This window comes from Saccharomyces kudriavzevii (assembly GCF_947243775.1).
Source record: "Saccharomyces kudriavzevii IFO 1802 strain IFO1802 genome assembly, chromosome: 15".
NCBI classification, from domain to species: Eukaryota; Fungi; Ascomycota; class Saccharomycetes; order Saccharomycetales; family Saccharomycetaceae; genus Saccharomyces; species Saccharomyces kudriavzevii.
This window is the reverse complement of record NC_079286.1, coordinates 1-26,081: the sequence shown is the minus strand read 5'-3', so window position 1 is coordinate 26,081 and position 26,081 is coordinate 1. Positions and strand designations below refer to the sequence as shown.

Here is a 26,081-nt window from a genome sequence, read left to right as displayed (position 1 = left end):
GCAAGGTAGATTGTTTTCGTGAGACGGTGTAATTATTCACCAAGGGATGAAAATCCTGAATTTTGTTACGGCAATGAAGAGTCTAGTGAAGTGGCGCGGTCTTTTTCAGGGACTTTACCAGCCACTTCTCAACAGAAAAATCGCGTTCGCGTTGCTGCAATACGAGTGGGACGTGCGCTTCAGGAACCTAAAAAGAAATATCTCGCGCTCACAGAGGCAACCATTAAATTTCTTGTCATCTAAAGTGAGGAGAACTATCCAATTTTTTTCCTCCTTCAATTAGTTAATAATTTTTTAGATGGTCTACTCTGAGTTGATATTGCTGGTCCAATCGGAATAAGGTATATGATAACTTCTTCTATGACGAAGAGAGCGATCATTCTTGTTTTGTGGCTTTTTTCGGCCATAAATATTATCTTAAAGGCACTCCGGTAACAATCTTATCAGCGTGTAGGTTGAACCACGTTCCGCACACTTTTTTAAAAATGTTTAGGGGGTCCTGTTGTTACTAGCACCAAGATGAGCTTGTTTACTAATTAAAACACCCTACCCCTCGTTCGTTACGCAAAGGAACGCGCGCGCACAGAACTTGAGGATGCTTCCGTAGAAATGTCTGCACAAAAATCTAAGCTAGCTCAACGGTTAATCTTTGCAGCTGTGTATACAGAGTCCGTACATGATTGCAAAAAAAAGCATATAAAAAGCTTCATTTCACTTCATTAATACCAGTTCTGCCATTTGATTATTTTATAATTGAGGAATTCGTTTGCTAATAATCCAGCAACAACAAAATTACATCGTTGCTTCTTTTTTGGTAAGATCTCGCCTGTGTTAAAGAGATGTTCAATCGCTTCAATAAACTTCATGCCGCTTTGGCTTTGGCCCTTTACTCTCAAAGTGCATTGGGCCAGTACTATAGCAATACTACTTCAATTCCAAGCAACAGTTCATCCACAGCTGTTGCATCGAGTTCCTCTGGCTCCTTTTCGATCAGTAGTTCTCTCGCTCCATCATCTGCTTCCGATGTGTCAAGTTCTCTCACGCAATTAACTTCATCATCTTCTGATGTCTCTAGCTCAGTTGCTCCATCAACTTCGTCCACTTCCGGAATCTCGAGTTCTATAACTGAGTCAGCCTCGTCCACCACGGAAATCTCAAGCTCTGTCACTCAATCAGGTTCATCTGCTTCCGAAGTATCGAGCTCAAGTGTTCCATCTGGTTCATCCGCTTCTACCACTCAATCAGGTTCATCTGCTTCCGAAGTGTCGAGCTCAAGTGTTCCATCTGGTTCATCCGCTTCTACCACACAATCAGGTTCATCTGCTTCTGAAGTATCGAGCTCAAGTGTTCCATCTGGTTCATCCGCTTCTACCACACAATCAGGTTCATCCGCTTCTACCACTCAATCAGGTTCATCTGCTTCCGAAGTATCGAGCTCAAGTGTTCCATCTGGTTCATCCGCTTCTACCACACAATCAGGTTCATCTGCTTCCGAAGTATCGAGCTCAAGTGTTCCATCTGGTTCATCCGCTTCTACCACTCAATCAGGTTCATCTGCTTCCGAAGTATCGAGCTCAAGTGTTCCATCTGGTTCATCCGCTTCTACCACACAATCAGGTTCATCTGCTTCTGAAGTATCGAGCTCAAGTGTTCCATCTGGTTCATCCGCTTCTACCACTCAATCAGGTTCATCTGCTTCCGAAGTATCGAGCTCAAGTGTTCCATCTGGTTCATCCGCTTCTACCACTCAATCAGGTTCATCTGCTTCCGAAGTATCGAGCTCAAGTGTTCCATCTGGTTCATCCGCTTCTACCACTCAATCAGGTTCATCTGCTTCCGAAGTATCGAGCTCAAGTGTTCCATCTGGTTCATCCGCTTCTACCACTCAATCAGGTTCATCTGCTTCCGAAGTATCGAGCTCAAGTGTTCCATCTGGTTCATCCGCTTCTACCACTCAATCAGGTTCATCTGCTTCCGAAGTATCGAGCTCAAGTGTTCCATCTGGTTCATCCGCTTCTACCACTCAATCAGGTTCATCTGCTTCTGAAGTATCAAGCTCAAGTGTTCCATCCGAATCGTCCGCTTCTGGTTCAACTACTTCCGGCTCTGTTCCTATCACACAATCAGGTTCATCTACTTCTGGTGTCTCAAGTTCCATCACTTCCGGTTCCTTAAGTTCTATCACTTCTTCAGCTTCTAGCGCAAGTGCCACAGCTTCCAACTCACTCTCTTCCAGTGATGGTACTATTTATTTGCCATCTACAACAATCGCTGGCGATCTAACACTGACAGGTTCAGTGATTGCAACAGAAGCCGTTGAAATTGCAGCCGGTGGTAAATTGACCCTGCTTGATGGTGACAAATACGTCTTCTCAGCTGATCTGATAGTTAACGGTGATTTGACAGTGGAAAAATCCAAGCCAACCTACCCAGGTACCTCATTCGACGTTTCAGGTGGTAACTTTGAAGTTTCAGGTAACTTCGATGCTGAAGAACCCGCTGCTACTTCTGCGTCTATCTACTCGTTTACACCTGGCTCTTTTGAGAACAGTGGTGAAATTTCTTTGAGCCTATCGGAATCCAGCAAGGGTGAAGTCACTTTCTCTCCTTACTCTAACTCTGGTACATTCTCTTTATCAAACGCTATCCTTAACGGCGGTTCTGTCTCCGGCTTGCAACGTAGAGCTGAAACAGAGGGATCCGTAAACAACGGCGAAATAAATCTAGACAACGGTAGTACCTATGTTATTGTTGAACCTGTTTCCGGAAAAGGTACAATAAACATTATCTCTGGTAACCTTTACTTACATTACCCAGACACTTTTACCGGTCAAACTGTTGATTTCAAGGGAGAAGGTGTTCTTGCCGTTGACCCAACTGAGACCAACACTACTCCTATTCCTGTTGTTGGTTACACCGGTAAAAACCAAATTGCTATTACAGCTGACGTCACTGCCCTCTCATATGACAGCACTACTGGTGTTTTAACTGCAACTCAAGGCAACTCACAATTCTCTTTCGCTATTGGTACCGGATTTTCCAGTTCTGCCTTCAATGTCTCCGAAGGAACATTCGCCGGGGCATATGCTTACTATCTAAATTATGGTGGTGTTGTAGCTTCTAGTGCCACCCCTTCATCCACTTTTACCACATCTGGAGCTTCTTCCACTTCATCTGGAAATTCCACCTCTGCTACTGGTACTGGCTCAACCACTTCATCCGGTACTGCTGCTACTGGTACTGGCTCGATCACTTCATCCGAGACATCTGCTTCAGGTTCAAGCACTTCATCGGAAGCATCGATCTCAACTTCTGGTACTGGCTCAACAACCTCATCCGTCTCAGGTTCAGGCACTTCGTCTGGCGTTCCTGCATCTAGCTTTACCTCAGGTTCTGCATCTGTTTACACCACAACTCTGACTTACGCAACTGCCACAAGCACAGTCGTTGTTTCCTGTTCAGAAACAACTGACAGTAATGGTAACATCTACACCATCACCAAAACTGTTCCATGTTCCTCCACCACCGCCACAATCACCTCCTGTGATGAAAATGGATGTCATGTCACTACATCAACAGGTAAAGACGAAACTGCTACCGTTTCTTCTAAATCATACACCACTGTCACTGTTACTCACTGCAACGACAATGGCTGTAATGTAAAGACTGTCACTTCTGAAGCTCCTAAGATAACTTCAGCAACCACAGAAACAACCGCTTCTCCAAAATCATACACCACTGTCACTGTTACTCATTGTGACGACAATGGTTGTAACGTCAAGACTGTCACTTCAGAAGCTCCTGAAGCTACCACAACTACCGTCTCTCCACCATCGTATACCACTGCTACTGTTACTCATTGTGACGACAATGGTTGTAACGTCAAGACTGTCACTTCAGAAGCTCCTGAAGCTACCACAACTACCGTCTCTCCACCATCGTATACCACCGCTACTGTTACTCACTGTGACGACAATGGCTGTAGTGTAAAGACTGTCACTTCTGGAGCTCCTAACGAGACTTCAGCAACCACCGCAACCACCGCAACCACCATTTCTTCAAAATCATACACAACCGCCACTGTTACTCAATGTGACAACAATGGTTGTAATGTTAAGGTTATTACTTCTCAAGTTCCTGAAATCACTTCAGCCACCACCGCAACTAGCGCCTCTCCAAAGTCATATACCACTGTCACTTCCGAGGCTCCTGAAGCAACTTCATTGTCCACTGCTGTTTCTGTACCATCTAACACGATTTCCGAAGTTTCTAAATCTGGCGTTTCAACTTCTCAAACGATTGCCCCTAAAACTTCTAATGTTATCACTATTCAATCCGAAGGTAACGCAGCAGGTTTGAGAACCAACGCTTTGAGTACTTTGGTCGGTATTTTCGTTCTTGCTTTTTTTAACTAACCTCTTTAACTGGGGACACGACTGTGTGCGCCTCTAAAACTGAGTAGTTTTTTTTAATATGCTTTTTGTGTAAACATTTAAGTACTTAGCTTAATATTTTCAAGAATACCCAATTTCACTTGTTTTTATTTTAATCGAAGTATTAGTTTGGAAGCAGTTATAATGCTGCCAATAAAAGGGTAGCGCAGCGCCATCCAGGATTTAAGAGATCTCACTCGGGCGTTTGCACAGTTCCCATCCATATCTTACTTAATAAAAATGGAAATATTCAGGCAATCTGTCTATTGGGTACCACTAACACCCTTGAAAATACAAACCGCGCATGAAATCTAGCGGGAAACGTGCCGCCACAAACTTGAAAAACAATTTCAGACCATCTGGTTTTATTTATACATATATATATATATTCTGAACGCATATATTGCCTGTTTTGAAATAAAGTTTCCATCTCCACCATGTAATAATTGGGAGAGTTTCAAATGGAACGCTTGGAGAATTTTTCCAGTCTCTTTGTGGAAAAAGAACTGTTCGGATTGGCTCTTTTCCCTTATCATTTTTGAGAAGATCCTTTTCCTGTCGGGCTGGCCTGTCATCTCAAGCAACAGCTGATAGGAACGGCGAGAACAAAAGCCGTTAGTGCAAATTTGCATACCCTCATAAAATAGAAGCAACCCCATTGACTAAGAGAACGTGCAGGAAAAGCTGTCTTTTTGAGGCACAATTTCACAACCGGCGTCTTGCCGGATTCTGAGAGGAATTGCGCAGGCCGAGATTTTCATTTTGTGTAGACAAGATTTTCAAGCCCATTTGACAGCAGCTGATCATAATGAATAAGGCAGTCACACGCTTTCAACCCGCATGGCCGCTGCGACTTTTTTTGCTGATGGTCCTCATTAGGGAAGTACAAACGGTCCAACGGCAAGTGGTAAGGTTGAATAGCGTGGTCTGATTTTTGAATTTTTTGGCGAGATAAGAACAATACCTAGCCAAAAAAAGAAGAAAACTTAGGAGTTAGCGCATTACAGCACATGGTTCCTGACTGGTTGTAGTCACATGACTATCACATGATCATACTCAAACGCAAAGAGTATGAACGGTAAGAAGGTTAGTAACCTAGTTCATTTCTCTCTCGTTCTATCCTTCAATGTATTTATAGCTGTCGGTTGCACGTGTGAAAACGTCCATATTCAAAGCCCTCCTTCAAGCTACGAGGGGAGCACTTTGAAACTCGAAGCGCACAGATAAGCTAGGAAATTACAATGTAGGTTTTGTGATGAATCGATGATGTGCGGGCGAAATTTTAATCTTCTTGTCAGGTCGGTCGGCTTATTTCCGAGGGCATTGAGTAAAGGTTAAATCACAAAATAAATGATAAGACCTCAGTGCCAGTGTAATGTTCCGGTGATATTGAATGGCACGAGTAGTGAGGCAGCAACAACACCAATGACTGTACCGAAGGCGGTTACGTTTAGATACTATGAGACATTAGGAGCGTTTATAAGATATTAAGGTGTACATAAAATAAACAGAACATATAGTATGGAAGTATGAGAGAGATAAGTTTGAGTTGTTGAAGACCCAGAGAATCACTTGGAGAAAAACATTTTGTAAGCTGGCCTATCGTCATGATTAATAGCATCCGCATCGTAATCTGCGGTTCTTCTTTCCGGTGGTACCCATGCTGCCGATTTCCAGGGTGGGATACCTTCCATCCACATAGTGTTGACCTCTTCCAGTGTCAGGCCTTTCGTTTCTGGAACAAAGAAAAAGACATAAAAGTAGGAAAAAACAAGACAACCTAAGAAGACATAGCCATAGTAAAAGTTGATTGCACCGGTGATGAAAGGGGTGAAGAAACTAATTAAAAACCCCCACATCCAGTTTGCGGCTGTTGCAATGGCCATTCCTCTTGATTTGACTCTAAGAGGGAAGGTTTCTGCGACTATAACATAGCAGCCACCTGCCCAGGTGGTGGCGAATGAAAAAATGAAGAACATGGTAAAAACAATCATACAGTTACCAGCACCTTGTGAAGTGATGTCCTGATGGCTGCTGCCTTGAGGCCATAACTTAGTTACACCGACGGAGGCAAACACAGTAAAGCAACACACCATGGAAGCGGCACCCCATAATAGGCATGTACGACGTCCAAACCTCTCAATGGTGTATACTGCTATAAAAGAGGAGAAAAAATTGACTACACCAATAATGATCGATGTCTGGAAGGAGTCCTTTAAGCCCACAGACTTGAAAATGGTCGTACCGTAATAGAAGAAGTAATTGTCACCGGTCAATTGCTGCAAAGATTGGATCATCACCCCCATGAGTACACGTTGGAATACCTTTGTTTTCGTGGAGAGCAGCTCAGCCCATGACGCGTTACCAGCTAGCTTTTCCACCTCAATGCCTGCTTTTATTGTGTCGTATTCGACTAATAAGGCAGGATCATCAACTGAGACTTTGTTCGATTTTGATAGGGAACGCTTGGCTTCTTCGTCTTTACCAACCTCGATCAGATAACGTGGTGATTCGGGCACAAACATCATTCCGCTAACCATAAATAAGGCCCAGGCAAAACAAAGACCAAGACCGACTCTCCATTGAGTCGAGTCATGATAATTCTTTGTACCATAATTCGTGCAGTAGCCCAGAAAAATACCCATCGTCCCCATCAGTTGATACAGCTGGACAAGGGTTCCTCTGATATGTTTTGGAGAGACTTCGGATATCAACATTGGGGAGAGAACGGCAATGCCCCCCACGCCAAGGCCAGAAATGATTCTGCCAATAAAATATTGGTACCATTTATTTATCGAGGTAATTTGGATCAGGATGCCCACAACGTAGATGGCAGTGACTGTAATCAAACCAATACGGCGGCCATATACATCGCCGACTTTGGACAACACGATTCCTCCAATGGCACAACCAATGTTAAATATTGAGACAATCAGACCCATCCTCACTTTTGACAGGTAGTAATCGCCCTTGCCGTTCTTTTGACCGAATCTTTTGACGAAGTCTGAGAGATTGACAAACCCCGAGATTGTACCGGTATCCCAACCAAAGATGAACCCACCAAATGCAATCATTAAACACAAGATTGCGACGGTGGTATACGCAGAGAGGGGTTTCTGAGGTAAGTCAATAGGGTTTTCAGACGTAGCGAGATCGAGTGACCCCTTTGAGTCATCGTGTTTTGTCATAATTGAGGGCGCGGTTGCTGCTGACTGAGCATTAGAATTAGTCGCAGAGGGATCATCTGCGGGTGTATCACCAATATTGGACATGATATTCCTGTAATATGAAACGGTTAAGAGCCAAGTGATGTGATAGATTACTCTTTTTATCGTGACATGTCAAGAAATAGACCATCGCTTCTTCCATTATTACAGCTTTCGTATCACGTACCCCGCTATTTATATTTATGAATTCGTGGAAGCGTGGCATGACAGTGAGAGCCAAGTAGCACTAACGCCTCGAAGTATACCAACTGAACGAAGATGGTGAAATGCCTTTTTTGGTTTGTGCGTTCAGTGCTGCTGGTGGAAAAGGCGGACTCCATCCTTAATATCCGACGTGACCTTTAATTTTTATTAGTTCTCTATTAGAGTTTAGAGTTTTACGGAGCTTTTCATTTTCGGAAGTAATCCGTGGAAAGCCAAAAAAAGGTTCTTTGAATTGAGGAGGATGCGTCAAGCGAGAAACACTCATGTTCCGCACGGAGAAATGATTATGTAATATCACGGAGAAATGATTATGTAATTCCACGGAGAAATGATTATATAATTTTGCGGGGCCCTATAAAGGAGAACTGTATTGTTTGTACTTTGTTGTGAAACCACGAACATGCAAGATCGCGGGGAAGTGCATGGAATGATATCCACCCAAGGAGGGTATGGTACGACAAATAGGCATCTTGGTGAAGTACGCATCATACCACCGTTCAGGTGCAGTTGCAGAGGGGTTTTGTATGATCTAATGGAGTTAATGACGCTACCGTGAGTGCGAGCTTCTTGAAAACCTCGTTTGCAACATATCTTCCCGATCGCGTGTTCCAACAGGAACACGGATGTGGAAAATGAAACGTATATAAAGGAACCTTCTCACTCGAGATTCCACTGGTTGTCAATTCCAGAGAGAGAAGAGTTGTAAAACATAATATACATCAGAAAAATAAGACAGCTCCTCGACAAGCAATTAACACGAGTGACCGTTCTATAGTGAAAAAAACAACAAAAAATGACTATTTCCTCTGCACATCCAGAAACAGATCCCAAATGGTGGAAAGAAGCCACAATCTACCAGATTTACCCAGCAAGTTTCAAAGACTCCAACAATGATGGTTGGGGTGATATGAAAGGTATCGCCTCTAAATTGGAGTACATCAAAGGGCTTGGTGCTGATGCCATTTGGATCTCGCCATTTTACGACTCTCCACAAGATGACATGGGCTACGACATTGCCAATTATGAAAAAGTCTGGCCAACATATGGTACCAACGACGACTGCTTTGCCTTGATTGAAAAGACTCACAAGCTTGGGATGAAATTTGTCACCGATTTGGTTATCAACCACTGCTCCAGCGAACATGAATGGTTCAAAGAGAGCAGATCCTCGAAGACCAATCCAAAACGTGACTGGTTCTTCTGGAGACCTCCTAAGGGCTATGATGCCGAAGGTATTCCAATCCCTCCTAATAACTGGAGATCTTACTTTGGTGGTTCCGCATGGACTTTTGACGAGACAACAAAGGAGTTTTACTTGCGTTTGTTTTGCTCCACCCAACCTGATCTAAATTGGGAGAATGAAGATTGTAGAAAGGCAATCTATGAAAGTGCTGTTGGATATTGGTTAGACCATGGCGTTGACGGTTTCAGAATTGATGTGGGGAGCTTGTACTCCAAAGTTGTTGGTTTACCAGATGCTCCTGTGATTGACGGGAACACAATGTGGCAACCTAGTGATCCTTTCACAATGAATGGACCACGTATTCACGAATATCACCAAGAAATGAACAAGTTCATGAGAGACAGGGTCAAGGATGGCAGGGAGATTATGACGGTTGGCGAGATGCAACACGCTTCCGATGAGACCAAGAGGCTATATACGAGTGCCTCTAGACACGAGCTGTGTGAGTTGTTCAACTTCTCACACACCGACGTGGGGACTTCACCCTTGTTCCGCCAAAACTTAATTCCATTTGGACTAAAGGATTGGAAGGTTGCCCTCGCTGAACTTTTTAGGTACATTAACGGGACTGATTGTTGGTCGGCTGTTTACTTGGAAAACCATGACCAACCTCGTTCCATCACGAGATTTGGTGACGATTCGCCAAAGAATCGTGTCGTTTCTGGTAAGCTACTGTCTGTGTTGCTAAGTGCTTTAACCGGTACTCTATATGTGTACCAAGGACAAGAGCTGGGCCAAATCAACTTCAAAAACTGGCCTGTTGAGAAGTACGAGGATGTTGAGATTAGAAACAACTACAAGGCCATTAAGGAAGAGCATGGGGAAAACTCCGAGGAGATGAAGAAGTTTTTAGAAGCCATTGCCCTTATCTCTAGAGACCATGCCAGAACACCTATGCAATGGTCACATGAAGAGCCAAACGCCGGATTTTCTGGTCCTAATGCTAAACCATGGTTTTATTTGAACGAGTCTTTCAGAGAAGGCATTAACGTTGACGATGAGGCCAAGGACCCAAACTCTGTTTTGAACTTCTGGAAGGAGGCTTTGAGATTCAGAAAGGCCCACAAGGATATTACCGTCTATGGCTATGATTTCGAGTTCATTGACTTGGACAATGGCAAGCTGTTCAGCTTCACAAAGAAATACGGCAACAAGACATTGTTTGCTGCCTTGAACTTTAGCTCTGACGTGATTGACTTTACGATTCCAAATGATAGCCCATCATTCAAGTTAGAGTTTGGAAATTTCCCAAAGAAGGAAGTCGATGCCTCCTCCAGGACATTGAAGCAATGGGAAGGTAGAATTTACATTTCTGAATGATTGACAATTATAATGACACATGATAAATTTTCTATACCTTAAATAATAAGAATCAAACATTATTATATTACATTACTTGACATATGTCCCGATACAAAAGCCGAAGGGAATTGATGCTTCTTCCAGGACACTGAACTCTGGCAGAGAGTAGATATGACCCGTTCGTTCGTTCAAGTTGGATCATGTATAGATAGTAAAATAACCTTACTCAATTATCTGCGACCTTTTGTTAGCGTGGGTAGATTGACTTGCGGTTGGTTCCTTTATGCCTGTAATCGAACGCCTTGATATTCAAGATTTCAGCAAGAGAGACCACCACTAGAATAATTACCAACCACCATCCATCAATTGCTAATATAACGGTTTAGAATTCCATCCAAGGAAGGTACTACACCATCGCAAACCAGGGACATACTCTTTCATGAACGAAATCCTACAGGAATCGGAACTTTTACGGAATGAGTAGCACGTGATTTTGACAGCATAGATAATTGAATATGTGTATATTAATGTTATAGAATACCACAACCCGACCAAATTACGTTATTTATAGGTCGAGATTTATCTGGGCTATGATTATTGGGAATAAAACTTGTATAGCGTATTATATTGATGAGAGGTGGTTATGCAATCTACTTTAGATACGACGCTGTGATGCATTTTGAAATTGAATACGTTAGAAACATACTTAATACACTCTTTAGAAGCAAGATAGACTGAGTAGTATTTCTGCTAAGAAGTATTTCAGATTTCTTGAACGTTTCTACTTCATTAGAAAAGAGCTGATATTTCTGATCTTCTGGCTTTCCAAACTTTACCTAGATACTACTTTTGAATCAGTACTTTGAGCGAAGAATATTGTGCGTCTCATGTCCTTGCAAATATATAGGGTAGCAGTTTAATACAACGCTCCTTTTCATTCTAAAATGCCATACGAGAACGCAACTTTCAACTATGACGTTACTTTGTACAACGGATCGGCTCTTTATTTCAAGAGATCGAACAAAGATACTGAGTGATATTTACAAGACATTGTGAAATTATTGGTGCCGTTTTATGGATTGCTAGACGCGTGAAAAATTTTTGCAGTATATTCTATGTACATGATAGCAATATAGCAATACCTTCAATGAAAAAGGAATCCGAAAATTTCTCTCGAAGCTTTTCCGTTTCTGAAGTTTTTCTTGATAAAAATGAACGAAGTTTTTTTTTTGTGTGAATAAGTGAAGGAATCTGAATAATTTGTACTTCAGAAAAGAGTGCTACCGCATGATAAAGTGTTTAAAACTTCATTGATTGATCAAAAGAAACCGTTACTGTTAACCAAAATTTCGATCAGGTGATCTTGTCAACCCAAAATTTGGGCTGTCGGTTCGTTTTGCTTTTTTTCAGTTGAAATATGGGGAAAATGGTTGATATACGGCTGCGCTTCGTAAAAAGAAAACGGCATCTTGGAACTACTTCGATTAGCAGTTGAAGTCTTGTAATTATGCTCACTTGCCTGTACAGCACGCAAGGTCTTTCATAATTACACATATATGCGATGAACAAAACATTGAGTTTAACATTGTGTATTATATCGCTTTTATTGACACTTTTCCTAGCGGCCCTGGACATTGTTATAGTAGTTACTTTATATGATACTATTGGCATCAAGTTCCATGACTTTGGGAATATCGGTTGGTTAGTTACTGGATATGCTCTTACTAACGCCGTTTTCATGTTATTATGGGGCCGCTTGGCCGAAATACTTGGTACCAATGAGTGCCTAATGATTTCTGTTATTATATTTGAAGTTGGGTCTTTGATTTCAGCTCTTTCCAACTCAATGGGAACTCTGATCAGCGGAAGACTCATTGCTGGATTTGGAGGAAGTGGTATTGAATCACTTGCTTTTGTTGTTGGAACTTCCATTGTTCAAGAAAACCATAGGGGAACTATGATAACGGCACTTGCTACGTCATATGTCATCGCAGAGGGGGTCGGGCCATTTATTGGTGGTGCATTTAATGAGCATTTGTCTTGGAGATGGTGCTTTTATATAAACCTTCCAATTGGTGCGTTTGCACTCATAATTTTGGCATTTTGTAACACATCTGGGGAATCTCTTCCAAAAGTGTCGCTGCTATCAAAGATCAAAAGTATTATGAGTTATAAATACGATGAAGTATTCAAAGCAAGCTTTTGGAAGAAGGCATTCAAGGTATTTGTTTTCAAACTAGACATGATCGGAGTTACTTTATCGTCAGCAGGGTTTACGTTACTGATGTTAGGTCTTTCATTTGGAGGAAACAATTTCGCATGGAATTCCAGTACCATCATTTCTCTTTTTACTGTGGGCCCGATTTTATTGATATTATTTTGTGCTTACGACTTTCATTTCTTGCCGCTATTGGGCCTTCGCTACGAAAACAAGCGCACCAAGCCGTTACTGACATGGAGTATTGCGTCGAATTCCGGAATATTCACAAGTTCTGTAACAGGGTTTTTTTCTTGCTTTGCTTATGAATTACAGTCCGCCTATTTGGTCCAGCTTTATCAGCTAGTATTAAAAAGAAAACCTACGTTAGCAAGTATACATCTTTGGGAACTATCTATTCCAGCCATTATTGCAACCATGGCCATAGCATATCTGAACGCAAAATATGGGATCATCAAACCAGCAATTGTTTTTGGTGTGCTTTGCGGGATCGTTGGGTCGGGTTTATTTACGCTGATCAATGGAAAAAGCTCTCAGTCAATTGGTTATTCCATTCTGCCTGGTCTCGCTTTTGGCAGTATCTTCCAAGCAACGTTATTAAGCTCTCAGGTGCAGATAAAATCAGATGACCCAGAATTTCAAAACAAGTTCATTGAAGTTACAGCTTTTAACTCGTTTGCCAAATCTTTGGGATTTGCGTTTGGAGGAAATATGGGGGCAATGATATTCACAGCATCCCTCAAAAATCAGATGCGCTCTTCTCACCTAAGTTTGCCAGAATTTACGTCTGTAGAAACACTTTTAGCATATAACACAGAACATTATGATGGCTCTCAATCTTTACTATCGCAGCTTATAAACACAGCTATCCATGACGTTTTCTATTGCGCTCTAGGATGCTACGCTCTTTCATTTTTCTTTGGAGTATTTACTTCGAGCAAGAAAACAGCAATATCAGTTAAGAAGCAGCAATGAACAGTTTTTCAACATGAAATTGACTTATCACAGTTAGGTAAAATTAAACAGAGTATATATTATCTAATATCATGAGATCAGACGAGGCGGTCTTTTATTGTTCGTTCAGTGATGATCGCTGTAAAGCGAACTTGATTGCTTTGAGCGAAGTTTATATTGAGTTATTGAAGACACTGGCACTCAAATTTCAAGATATAGTCAAGCTTATAATTGCATAATACTGCACGACTAGTATGTAGCTATGACTATCAATTCCATTCCAAAACTGGCAGCAAGCTGATAAGTTCTATAAAAAATAAAGCCTGTTTGTGAAAGTATATTTGTAACATTCACATCAAAAGCGAAACTTTAGTCAAGCCATTGCTTTTGGGACAAGAATCAACCATTGCTAGACAATTATTAGTATTGCAGATTACCAGTATTGTTGGAACAATAATCAACTATCCATCAATTACTAGTACGGCTGATTAATATACTCAATCACGTAACTAGAAGATTATCATATACGGTGTTAAGAGGATGACGAAAATTACTAGACCAGTAAAATAAGGATCAGAACAGTCATCGAATTTAGTGGAAGCTGAAGAGCAAGGATTGATAATGCAATAGGATGAATGAATAACGACGTATAAAATGAAGAAAGAAATAACAATAAGATTATCTAAAATTGTCGATTCCGTTTTATGGATTCCAAAATCCATGAGGAGAACTTCAGGTATATTCTATATACATAATATTATTAACCTTGCCAAAAATGGAATCCCAACAATTGTCACAAGATTTTACTGGCCAATAGCAACATTATAAGTAACGCTACTTTCATAGATAACTACTCTCTTTTCATATAATCAAGAGTATAACTAGTATATATAGATTTAACGAACTACGCAAATTCTAAACTAAGGGGAAATGTTCATATCTACGCCGAAGACTCATCGGTACAGGATGATTGTGCCTCCCGAATATATGGCCATAGTTCAACAGATAGTGACCCAGAATACGTGACCCTCTTTGAAGATAGAAGACCGACGAAGTTGCGCTCGAAAAACCGTTGGCAATCAATTCCATCAAAGAAAAACTCTTCATTCTTCCAAACCTTCTGCCTAAACAGATACATATTCATTCTCCTTGCGACCTGATTCCACCCATCAGCACCAGTTTCTTGCTCATTTGTGATAGTTGATAAGTATTGCATTTTATGTTCCATTTTCATCGATGCACCTCGGATATTTTGGAAAAAATATATATACATGAGTAAAACGAATCCAAGGTGCGAGATGCGAATCAGAAGGCAGGAATGCCGTGTAATGAAGATAGTGTACAAACATTGAAGGATTAATGGTAAAAATAGATGACTGAAAAACCTCTTGAGAACCCAAGTAAACTTAGACTGGTAAGATTCCTTAGGAAGCTGAGTCTCATCCAAGTTAATAGGCTCCCACGCCTTCTCAGTGTCAAATAACTTCCACTGTTTGTCCACTTCTGTAAAATAAACTTTCAAGGCTTCTTCGATGTAAGGAACTGAATCTTTAAATGACTTGAGCTTTGAATCATCATCTTTCTTTAAAGAAAATGGCTCTAAAATGGCTATTCTGAATGCTTCTTGGCAGTCCCAAGCACCATAAAAAAAGTACTTGGTTTTCCAAAGTTTGTTTTCATACATGTATAAGTTGAGATTTGCTGCTATAGATTCCCAGTTTTCAACATCAGTACCTGGAGAATTTGCAATGATTTCTTTAGAGAACTGGGTGGGCAGTTTCGATAAGGCACGTTTACGGCACAACATTTCAATAAGAGGCAAAAAACATAGACATAAAATCAGAAGATTAGTAGCCAAAAAAGGATAAATCCAATTACTGGACATTTTCCACCATGTTGTAACTGGTAGCCATGATAGTAACCAGATACGAAAGGCTAGGGACTTGAAAGTCTCATAACAAGACCAAGTAAAGCCATTTCTGAAAATGTCCTTGGGTAAAACAATCTTTTGGGATTCGAGATATCCAGAGGATAATAAACCTACATTCTTCTCATCTTCAACTTTGGTATCTTCCATGTTGATGTTGAGGTGGTCGTTGAGAAGACCTGTTACTTGGAGTCGCAACCTCCTAGTGGTTGCCTTATATAGTTCGAAGACTGTCTTTTTCTGCCAAGATAAAAAAACACCGAAGGCGCGCATTATGCAACAGTTGATGGCTTAGTTGAGATTATGCTTGATCAGTAAGTGGGAGCACGATAAAGGGGCGTTCGACATATCTAGTATCAAACAACGAAGAACTTCATTTGGCTCCTCTGTTATGTAAATTGCTCTACAAAAACTACCGCGTGATACAAAACCTATAAAGTCACTAGAAATCTTGTTGTATAAAGTCGAATATGCCTCTATCCAATACTGAGCGTTGCTTCCTTGTAACCAATGAAGTCTTTTGTCATGTAGCTATCATATTTAGAATCGAATACTTTGTGCATTAAAAAAGGCCTGAGAGTTTACTTTGCGGAAGTGGACAAACAGCAGAACTAATCAACACTGGGAAGGCTTGGAGTTCCTGTTAAAGTGCAAAAGTTTAGCTTTCAAAGGAGAGTTGCATTTTAACTTGGTCTGGGTTATTCAAAATTGTTACTTCCTGGGGGCATATTTGACGACCTTCCATGCAAAAAGAAGTTGCTCCCACATTCCTGAGACGCCGAAGAAAGTACGGCAAGCAGCATCATGTCGAGCACCGAAGCTATGTGGAAGTCAAGTCGGAAGTCAGAAAGTACGACAGGTAGCATTCATAAACTATTGGATCACACGGAATACGGACAAAAGATCCCGTAAAACAGAAAAATGCAGCGTGTAAACTGGGGATTTGAGTCCATACATTGGCTTATCAGCAGTTTTGGTGCTATTGCAAAAAGTGGTAAACCCTATAGGTACGATTCACAACACATGCCATTTGGAGGAAGTGAAAGCTGCTTGCTACCTTTCCGTGGCAACCGTTTAGCTCATATGAATCTGGGCTTAGACGATGGGCCTCTGAACGAGGGTCCAAACTAAACTCGGATCTTCTATTTGGCCAAAAAAGGAAATATCGCAGGCACGGAAAAGGGTTTTTCAAGGTACCCCGGCTCCCCTATAATTGGCATTCTTCTTTGGTGCATACGAGAGAATATGGAAAATGCAAAACGTGCCTTCATATACGAAAGCTGTGAAAGAGGTCGTTCAAAGACAGGCACATCTCCATGGTGACAATGAATATGGGTGCAAGAGGTAAGATGGGAAAGAGTGCGGGATGAATGGTGAGGTTCACTAATTCGTTTGGGTACTGGCGAACTGGCCAAAGAAATCATATAAATAGAGCAGCTCTGATCAGCTATATTTAAGAATATTCCTTCACTATTTTCTTTCTAGTTAAACCTATATCACCACTAAAGAAACAATCGAAAACAAACAAATAAAATGGTCAAATTAACTTCAATCGCTGCTGGTGTCGCCGCTCTAGCTGCCGGTGCCTCTGCCACCACCACCCTAGCTCAATCCGACGAAAGAGTCAACTTGGTTGAATTGGGTGTCTACGTTTCTGATATCAGAGCTCACTTGGCCCAATACTACTTGTTCCAAGCCGCCCACCCAACTGAAACCTACCCAGTCGAAGTCGCTCAAGCTGTCTTCAACTACGGTGACTTCACCACCATGTTGACCGGTATTGCTCCAGACCAAGTGACCAGAATGATCACTGGTGTCCCATGGTACTCCACCAGATTGAGACCAGCCATCTCTAGTGCTTTGTCTAAGGATGGTATTTACACCATTGCTAAATAGGTAACATGCTTTTACGAATGAAATCCTACGGACATTAGGAAGGAATGAAAAATAAAAAAATATGATTTGACGGTGTATATAGTTGAATATGTGTATATTAATATTATAAACCTCTCGATCAATTATGCTATTTTTGAAACGGTGGCGGAATGGATCACGGAATGAGATTGTGTAAAGTTCATTTCGTGAATGCAATTTACTGAGTAACCAAAGGGATAGTATATGTTATGAGGTACAAAAGGGGTATAGATGGATAATGTAAATGAAATAATGATTAGTAAAGATTATAGAAGATTAAAAATGACTGGTGAATATTTTATGAAAAGTGAAAAATTGTTAGAAAATATAAAATGGAGAGACTTATTATAGGAAAAATGAGAGTAATGATATTATATGGTAGCGCTATATAAGTATGTTATATTCTATAGCGTCCGTGTGCGTATGTAATTGTATTATAGTGTAGTGCATGGAATGGAGATACTGGACCTAAAACTTGGATTTAGGTGATGATATTTTATGTTCATGTGACGTGAGAGTAGTATGCGAAGGATATATAAGAAGAAAGGAGATAATGGTAGAGGAAGAGTATGATGATGATGAATAATGGAATTTGAGTAGGGGTTAAAGTGATTGGATTAATTTATGTAGCATCCGTGCGCGTATGTGCTGGTATTATGTTAAGAATATATTGAGAATACTGTAATGGCGGTTTATTGAGGTGATGATATTGTGTATTCTATGTTAGCAATGATATGCTGATGGGAGCAGTATGATGTTAGAGAGTGGAGGGCATGGGGGTGATGTGATGGTAGTGATGACTATATTGTATATATTAGTTATGTTAGCAAGGGCACAATGCATAAGTTAGTATATGGTCAAGGAGTTGGAGTATTGAAGTACTGAGTACAGTTGTATGGTCCACAAGGATAAGTGATTAGTGGATAGTTAGATGTGACGTAAATAGGTAGAGAGAGTAAACAACATATGATATAAACTGCTGAGGTGAGTGCCATATATAGTGATGAGAAGTGGTGTGGCAGTATTCTGTAGCATCCGTGTGAGTATGTGCTGGATACGACATTATGATTCAATGGGGGAGAGCCGAGTTAGTTAGCAGGATATAAAGTGTGATATGGTGATGGTCTAGAGTAAAGTGATTGGTGTATGTTTATTGTTTACGATTATTGTATATATGGGAGGTAAATGGAGTGTAGTGTTTAAAGGATATAAAGGAGGTGTGGTAATGACGAGTGGATGAATATGTTGATTAGGATGCAGATAAGGGGTATGAAGTGTTAGATGTGAGATAGTATGAGTTTGGTGTAATGACAGTAGGTATGAACGGCTGGGTGTGCCACGCGGTAGTATCAAAGTAAGGTGATAGTAATTGAGAGATACAGAAGAGGTGAGAGGGTGATAACTTGGGGATATACTATCCAGGATGCAGATATGAGATATAGATGGATAAATGTGGAATACAGTGAGTTTAATGTGGAAATGGCCCTGGGTATAAACCACTGAGGTAAAGGCCGTATTTAGTGATGTGATGGAATGGTGCTGGTAAAGCATGTGGTGGGGGTGAGAAAGCGTGGGGTGTTATATATTCAGGGTAACATTGAAGGGTGTTCTTACAGTCCGTTTGAGTGGTGGGTAGGGTAATGGCAGAGAAAGTGGTAGTGATGATGATGGTGATATGGTTATGGTGGTGATGGTAGTGATGGTGATGGTAGTGATGGTAGTGATGGTAGTGATGGTAGTGATGGTAGTGATGGTAGTGATGGTAGTGATGGTTATGGTTATGGTGCAATAGTGATGGGTGTTAGTAGTGGTGATAATGATGACGACGATGATGGTAGTAATGGTGATGGTGATGCTAATGGTGTAATAGTGATGGGTGTTAGCTTTAGCATTAGTAGTGTGTGTATGTGGGTGTGGGTGTGTGGGTGTGGGGTGTGGGTGTGGGTGTGGGTGTGGGTGTGTGGGTGTGGGTGTGGGTGTGGGTGTGGGTGTGGGTGTGGGTGTGTGGGTGTGGTGTGGTGTGGGTGTGTGTGTGGTGTGGGTGTGGTGTGTGTGGGTGTGTGTGTGTGTGTGGGTGTGGTGTGTGTGTGTGGTGTGGGTGTGGGTGTGGGTGTGGGTGTGGGTGTGTGTGTGTGTGTGTGGGTGTGGGTGTGTGTGTGTGTGGGTGTGGTGTGTGTGTGTGGGTGTGGTGTGGTGTGTGGGTGTGGGTGTGTGTGGGTGTGTGTGGGTGTGGGTGTGGGTGTGGTGTGTGGGTGTGTGTGGGTGTATATATATGTTACCTTATTGCACGCTGGATGGTATTAGACAAGGCCGTAGGGACATATTGCACCGTGGAAGTAACTTTGTACGAAAGCTGTCATTATTTCCTCTTTAGGCACTTTGGGACGGAAAATTTGGCCGAAGATCTTGCGTCAAGGAATTTTTTTATAGTGGGATATTGCACCAAGGAAGTAACTTGATACGTATTTTCTTATTAAGCAGGGTAATATATTTTCTTTTTTTTCGAGGTGGAGCGTCGGGCAAGTTAAGGGAAATTTTCGGAGAAGGTTGTCTGACGCGTTATATATATAAGTGCGCCAAAAAGGTCTACCTTACTTCGCAGCGTAAGGCCATATACCTAATAAGGAAATGTAATTCATAAGTTTTTATTATATTGGTCTTTTCGAGAGCGGAAGAAGCTGCAGGCTGAGCGCGTAATTTCTTGGAGCGACCAACAGGTCCATGTTTAAAGTATCAAAGAGAATATCCATGAAGCGGCTTGAGCAATGAACAGAATCCTGGTTCTCCTCGACTAAGCAGATGGTTGAGATACTGCGCACCATGGAAATTGAAGAAGAAAGTACGTACTGACCAGTTTATTTTTGCAGGCCAGAAATCAAGCGATGAATGACAATACCCAGGGAGAAACAGACATCCTCTGTTTTCTATGTTGTGCTTGAAGGAGTCATTACTAACTGAATTTTCTTTGGTGCTCGCTGCATAATTCTGCATCTTCTCAATAGATACATTTTCAGATGATGATAAGGTGGAAACTGGACAATCTTTTGCTTATATTGATGGATTTCTTGTCAAAAAGCATAACAATCAACATACTATTGTTAATTTCGAAACTTACAAAAATAAAATGAAAATTTCCGATAAGCGTAAGTTTGAAAAAGTAAACTTTGAGGAGTTTGAGTCGGCTCTCAATAACAAAAACGACTTGGTACATTGTCACTCAATAACTTTATTTGAATCGATCCGCACGGAAGTGCGATCATTCTACGAAGACGAAAAGTCTAGTCTAATCAAGGTGGTAAAATACAGAACTGATGCAATGGATAGGAAAAGATCTTTTGAAAAAATTGTCATTGCCGTCATGGTCAAGAAAAATGTACAAAAGTTTCTGACGTTTGTTGAAGACGAACCAGATTTCCAGAGCGGACCAATCCCTTCAAAGTATCTCATTCCCAAGAAAATCAACTTGATGGTCTACACGTTGTTTCAAGTACATACTTTGAAATTTAATAGGAAAGATTACGATACCCTTTCTCTTTTTTACCTCAACAGAGGATACTATAGTGAGTTGAGTTTTCGTGTCCTGGAACGTTGTTACGAAACTGCGAGTTCCAGGCCGAACGACAGCTCTACGATGCGTACTTTCACCAACTTTGTTTCTGGCGCGCCTATTGTAAGGAGTCTTCAGAAAAGCACCATAAGGAAATATGGATACAATTTGGCACCCTACATGTTTTTGTTACTACACGTAGATGAGCTTTCGATTTTTTCCGCATATCAAGCAAGTTTACCTGGCGGTAAGAAAGTCGACACAGGGCGGCTGAAGCGTGATCTATGCCCACGTAAACCCACTGAGATAAAGTACTTTTCACAGATATGTAACGATATGATGAACAAGAAAGACGGATTGGGTGATATTTTGCATATTATCTTGCGAGCGTGTGCGCTTAATTTTGGGGCGGGTCCCCGTGGTGGCGCTGGTGACGAAGAGGAAGAGGATCGATCTATTGCGAATGAACAATCCATTATTCCCTCTGTGGACGAGCATGGCTTAAAAGTATGTAAGTTGCGCAGTCCGAACACTCCACGAAGACTCAGAAAAACATTAGATGCCGTGAAAGCTTTATTGGTGTCCTCTTGTGCTTGCACCGCAAAGGATTTAGATATATTTGATGACAACAACGGCGTTGCGATGTGGAAATGGATCAAAATTCTGTACCACGAAGTAGCACAGGAAACCGCGCAGAAGGACTCTTATAGAATAACTTTGGTACCTTCTTCTGATGGTATATCAGTATGTGGAAAACTGTTTAATCGCGAGTATGTCCGCGGCTTTTACTTTGCATGCAAGGCTCAGTTTGACAGCCTTTGGGACGAATTGAACAAGTGCTTTTATATGCCTACAGTGGTTGATATTGCCAGTCTCATTTTGCGTAATCGAGACGTTTTGTTCAGAGAGCCAAAGCGGGGAATTGACGAGTATCTGGAAAACGATTCTTTTCTTCAAATGATACCTGTTAAATATCGTGAAATTGTGCTGCCAAAGTTGAGAAGAGATGCTAACAAAATGACCGCGGCTCTGAAAAATAAAGTGGCTGTTGCAATTGACGAGCTCACGGTGCCACTTATGTGGATGATCCATTTTGCCGTGGGATACCCTTACCGTTATCCAGAGCTTCAGCTACTCGCTTTTGCCGGTCCTCAGCGCAACGTATACGTCGACGATACAACAAGACGCATCCAACTGTACACTGATTATAACAAGAACGGTTCATCGGAGCCTCGACTAAAGACACTTGACGGACTCACTTCAGATTACTTGTTTTATTTTGTCACTGTGCTAAGGCAAATGCAAATATGTGCGCTTGGTAACAGTTATGACGCCTTTAAACATGATCCTTGGATGGATGTCGTGGGATTTGAGGATCCAGATCAAGTAACAAATCGAGATACTTCGAGGATAGTTTTGTATTCCTACTTGTTTCTGAATACCGCGAAGGGCTGTCTCGTTGAATATGCAACTTTTCGGCAGTACATGATGGAACTTCCGAAGAATGCACCTCAGAAGCTGAATTTTCGGGAGATGCGTCAGGGGTTGATTGCCCTAGGGCGCCACTGCGTAGGTAGCAGATTTGAAACGGATTTGTACGAGTCGGCGACGAATGAACTCATGGCCAATCATTCCGTTCAAACAGGGCGAAAGATCTACGGTGTGGATTCCTTTTCGTTAACCAGTGTCAGTGGAACGACCGCCACTTTATTGCAGGAACGAGCTTCTGAGCGCTGGATTCAATGGTTAGGCCTTGAAAGCGACTACCATTGTTCCTCCAGTACTGCGAATGCGGGAGACGTAGCAGGTGAGGCGAGTTCAGATCATCGAAAAATTTTGAGAGTAACGCGAAAAAGGCCCCGAGAGCCCAAGAGCACAAACGATATCCTCGTCGCAGGCCAGAAACTCTTTGGCAGCTCCTTTGAATTCAGGGACTTGCATCAGTCGCGCTTATGTTATGAAATATACATGGCGGACACACCCTCTGTGGCAGTACAGGCCTCCCCGGGCTATGGTAAGACGGAGTTATTTCATCTCCCCTTAATAGCACTGGCGTCTAAGGGCGACGTGAAATATGTGTCGTTTCTGTTTGTACCATACACAGTGTTGCTTGCTAATTGCATGATCAGGTTGAGCCGAGGCGGTTGCTTGAATGTGGCCCCTGTCAGAAACTTTATTGAAGAAGGTTACTATGGCGTTACTGATTTATACGTGGGGATCTACGATGACCTTGCTAGCGCTAAGTTCACAGACAGGATAGCTGCGTGGGATAATATTGTTGAGTGCACCTTTAGGACCAACAATGTAAGTTGGGTTACCTCATTGTAGATGAGTTTCACAACTTCGAAACGGAGGTCTACCGGCAGTCGCAATTTGAGGGCATAGCTAACCTCGATTTTGACGCTTTCGAGAAAGCAATCTTTTTGAGCGGCACAGCACCTGAGGCTGTAGCCGATACTGCGTTGCAGCGTATTGGGCTTACGGGACTGAACAAAAAATCGATGGACATCAACGAGCTCAAACGGTCGGAAGATCTCAGCAGAGGTTTATCCAGCTATCCAACACAGATGTTCAATCTGATTAAGGAGAAATCTGAGGTGCCTTTAGGGCATGTGCATAAAATCCGGAAGAAAGTCGAATCACCTCCCAAAGAAGCACTGAAGCTTCTTTTAGCCCTGTTCGAAGTTGAACCAGAGTCGAAGGCCATTGTAGTTGCAAGCACAACCAACCAAGTGGAAGAATTGGCCTGCTCTTGGAGGGAGTATTTCCGGGTGGTGTGGATACACGGGAAGCTGGGTGCTGCAGAAAAGGTGTCTCGCACGGAGGAGTTTGTCACTGACGGTAGCATGCGAGTTCTCATCGGAACGAAATTAGTCACTGAAGGAATTGACATTAAGGAATTGATGATGGTGATCACGCTTGATAATAGACTTAATATTATTGAGCTCATTCAAGGCATGGGAAGACTAAGAGATGGAGGCCTCTGTTATATATTATCTAGAAAAAACAGTTGGGCGGCAAGGAATCGGAGGGGTGAATTATCACCAATTAAGGAAGGCTGTATAACCGAACAGGTGCGCGAGTTCTATGGACTTGAATCAAAGAAAGGGAAAAAGGGCCAGCATGTTGGATGCTGTGGCTCCAGGACAGACCTGTCGGCAGACACAGTGGAACTGATAGAAAGAATGGACAGATTGGCTGAAAATGAGGCCACAGTCTCCCGCGTTACCGTCTAGTTCCCAGGAGAGAAATAGCAGTGACAGGTACAGAGAGTATTGCAGCAGCGATGAGGACAGCAACGCGGGCATTCATGATGGTACCACTGCTGATACTGCTGATAGTGCCAATGCTAGTGCCAACGCTAGTGCCAACGCTAGTGCCAATGCTAGTGCCAATGCTAGTGCCAACGCTAGTGCCAACGCTAGTGCCAATGCTAGTGCCAACGCTAGTGCCAATGCTAGTGCCAACGCTAGTGCCAATGCTAGCGCCAATGCTAGTGCCAACGCTAGTGCCAACGCTAGTGCCAATGCTAGTGCCAACGCTAGTGCCAATGCTAGTGCCAACGAGGACGCCAATACAGGCGGCAATGCTGAGAGTAATAGAATCCATCCAGTCACTGACATTATTAAAGAGCCATATAAGCGGAAAGGGAGTCAAATGGTTTTCTAGAGAGAAAGAAACTGAAAGCACAGTTTCCCAATACTTCTGAGAATACGAATGTATTAGAGTTTCTTGGATTTCGGTCTGACGAAATTAAACATCTTTTCCTCTATGGTATCGATATATACTTCTGCCCAGAGGGAGTGTTCACACAATACGGATTATGCAAGGGCTGTCAAAAGATGTTCGAGCTCTGCGTCTGCTGGCCTCGCCAGAAAGTATCGTATCGGAGTATAGCTTGGGAAGCACTAGCTGTGGAGAGAATGCTGCGAAATGACGAGGAATACAAGGAATACTTGGAAAATATCGAGCCATATCATGGGGACCCTGTAGGATATTTGAAATTTTTTAGCGTAAAGAAGAGAGAGATCTACTCTCAGATACAAAGAAATTATGCTTGGTACCTGGCTATTACTAGAAGAAGGGAAACAATTAGTGTATTGGATTCGACAAGAGGCAAGCAAGGGAGCCGAGTTTTCCGCATGTCTGGAAGGCAAATCGAAGAGTTGTATTTTGAAGCATGGAGCAACTTGCGCGAATCGAAGACGGGGGTGCTGCAGTACTTTTTGAACTGGGACGAGAAAAAGTGCCAGGAAGAATGGGAGGCAAAAGACGCTACGGTCGTTGTGGAGGCGCTCGAGAAACTTGGAGTTTTTCAGCGTTTGCGTTCCATGACAAGCGCTGGACTGCAGGGTCCGCAGTACGTCCAAGCTGCAGTTTGGCAGGCATCATCAACGGCTGAGGAGCAGGTATGAATTAAGTTTAGGAATGCACTTGCGAGATCAGACTGCGCTGGGAGGTACCCCATCTAAACTGCCGCATTGGACGCCTTTCCTCTCGATGCTAATAGGCCTGTTCTACAATAAAATATTCCGGCAGAGACTGGAGTATCTTTTGGAGCAGATTTCGGAGGTGTGGTTATTACCACATTGGCTTGATTTGGCAAACGTTGAAGTTCTCGCTGCAGATAACACGAGAGTACCACTGTACATGCTGATGGTAGCGGTTCACAAAGAGCTAGGTAGCGATGATGTTCCAGACGGTAAGATTGATATATTATTATGTAGAGATTCCAGCAGAGAAGTTGGAGAGTGATGGACGTTGTTATAGCTGTCACTGATTATGTATTGTGTAGTATATTATAAGAAAATTTTGGGAGAATATATGTTTTTTTCTAAATTTCACTGTTTTGATTTAATGTTGGTTGCACAGTAGTAGCGAGAGACAACTGCGAAGGGGAAGGTTAACAAGACAACCAAGAAAAAGTAAACAAAAAATAGAGGTAGTGAGTGAGTAAGAGTTTCGCAAGAATATTAATGATTTGTAGCAGTGAGTAAGCAAGATGGTAGATCACAAGAGGATGTAAGGTTTGTAGTCTTGGTTGAAGGGTATCTGGAGTAGTTTAGGCTGAGGAAGCGGCAGAAGGTAGAAAAGGATACGTCATGGTTCGAT

The 26,081-nt window shown here is 42.1% G+C and overlaps 9 protein-coding genes across 9 annotated transcripts; 7 read left to right on the top strand and 2 right to left on the bottom strand.

Moving 5' to 3' along the window:
• Positions 1–839: 839 nt before the first annotated feature.
• On the top strand, positions 840–4,415 carry HPF1 (mannoprotein; the record flags this gene model as incomplete). The annotated part of the gene is made up of 1 exon (XM_056231020.1): positions 840–4,415. The coding sequence occupies one exon, from the start codon at positions 840–842 to the stop codon at positions 4,413–4,415; it is 3,576 nt and encodes a 1,191-aa protein (XP_056084881.1).
• A 1,586-nt stretch (positions 4,416–6,001) lies between these two features.
• Positions 6,002–7,705, bottom strand: HXT11 (hexose transporter HXT11; the record flags this gene model as incomplete). Its single annotated transcript, XM_056231019.1, has 1 exon — positions 6,002–7,705. The coding sequence occupies one exon, from the start codon at positions 7,703–7,705 to the stop codon at positions 6,002–6,004; it is 1,704 nt and encodes a 567-aa protein (XP_056084880.1).
• A 952-nt stretch (positions 7,706–8,657) lies between these two features.
• Positions 8,658–10,427, top strand: IMA2 (oligo-1,6-glucosidase IMA2; the record flags this gene model as incomplete). Its single annotated transcript, XM_056231018.1, has 1 exon — positions 8,658–10,427. One exon carries the CDS (start codon positions 8,658–8,660, stop codon positions 10,425–10,427), a length of 1,770 nt encoding a protein of 589 aa, XP_056084879.1.
• A 1,543-nt stretch (positions 10,428–11,970) lies between these two features.
• On the top strand, positions 11,971–13,602 carry SGE1 (Sge1p; the record flags this gene model as incomplete). The annotated part of the gene is made up of 1 exon (XM_056231017.1): positions 11,971–13,602. One exon carries the CDS (start codon positions 11,971–11,973, stop codon positions 13,600–13,602), a length of 1,632 nt encoding a protein of 543 aa, XP_056084878.1.
• A 919-nt stretch (positions 13,603–14,521) lies between these two features.
• SKDI15G0040 (DUP/COS family protein) lies at positions 14,522–15,658 on the bottom strand (the record flags this gene model as incomplete). Its single annotated transcript, XM_056231016.1, has 1 exon — positions 14,522–15,658. The coding sequence occupies one exon, from the start codon at positions 15,656–15,658 to the stop codon at positions 14,522–14,524; it is 1,137 nt and encodes a 378-aa protein (XP_056084877.1).
• A 1,383-nt stretch (positions 15,659–17,041) lies between these two features.
• Positions 17,042–17,404, top strand: SKDI15G0030 (SRP1/TIP1 family protein; the record flags this gene model as incomplete). The annotated part of the gene is made up of 1 exon (XM_056231015.1): positions 17,042–17,404. The coding sequence occupies one exon, from the start codon at positions 17,042–17,044 to the stop codon at positions 17,402–17,404; it is 363 nt and encodes a 120-aa protein (XP_056084876.1).
• A 3,142-nt stretch (positions 17,405–20,546) lies between these two features.
• Positions 20,547–23,297, top strand: SKDI15G0025 (uncharacterized protein; the record flags this gene model as incomplete). Its single annotated transcript, XM_056231013.1, has 1 exon — positions 20,547–23,297. One exon carries the CDS (start codon positions 20,547–20,549, stop codon positions 23,295–23,297), a length of 2,751 nt encoding a protein of 916 aa, XP_056084875.1.
• Positions 23,298–24,173: 876 nt separating this feature from the next.
• Positions 24,174–24,638, top strand: SKDI15G0020 (uncharacterized protein; the record flags this gene model as incomplete). The annotated part of the gene is made up of 1 exon (XM_056231012.1): positions 24,174–24,638. The coding sequence occupies one exon, from the start codon at positions 24,174–24,176 to the stop codon at positions 24,636–24,638; it is 465 nt and encodes a 154-aa protein (XP_056084874.1).
• Positions 24,639–25,469: 831 nt separating this feature from the next.
• On the top strand, positions 25,470–25,724 carry SKDI15G0010 (uncharacterized protein; the record flags this gene model as incomplete). Its single annotated transcript, XM_056231011.1, has 1 exon — positions 25,470–25,724. One exon carries the CDS (start codon positions 25,470–25,472, stop codon positions 25,722–25,724), a length of 255 nt encoding a protein of 84 aa, XP_056084873.1.
• Positions 25,725–26,081: the final 357 nt, after the last annotated feature.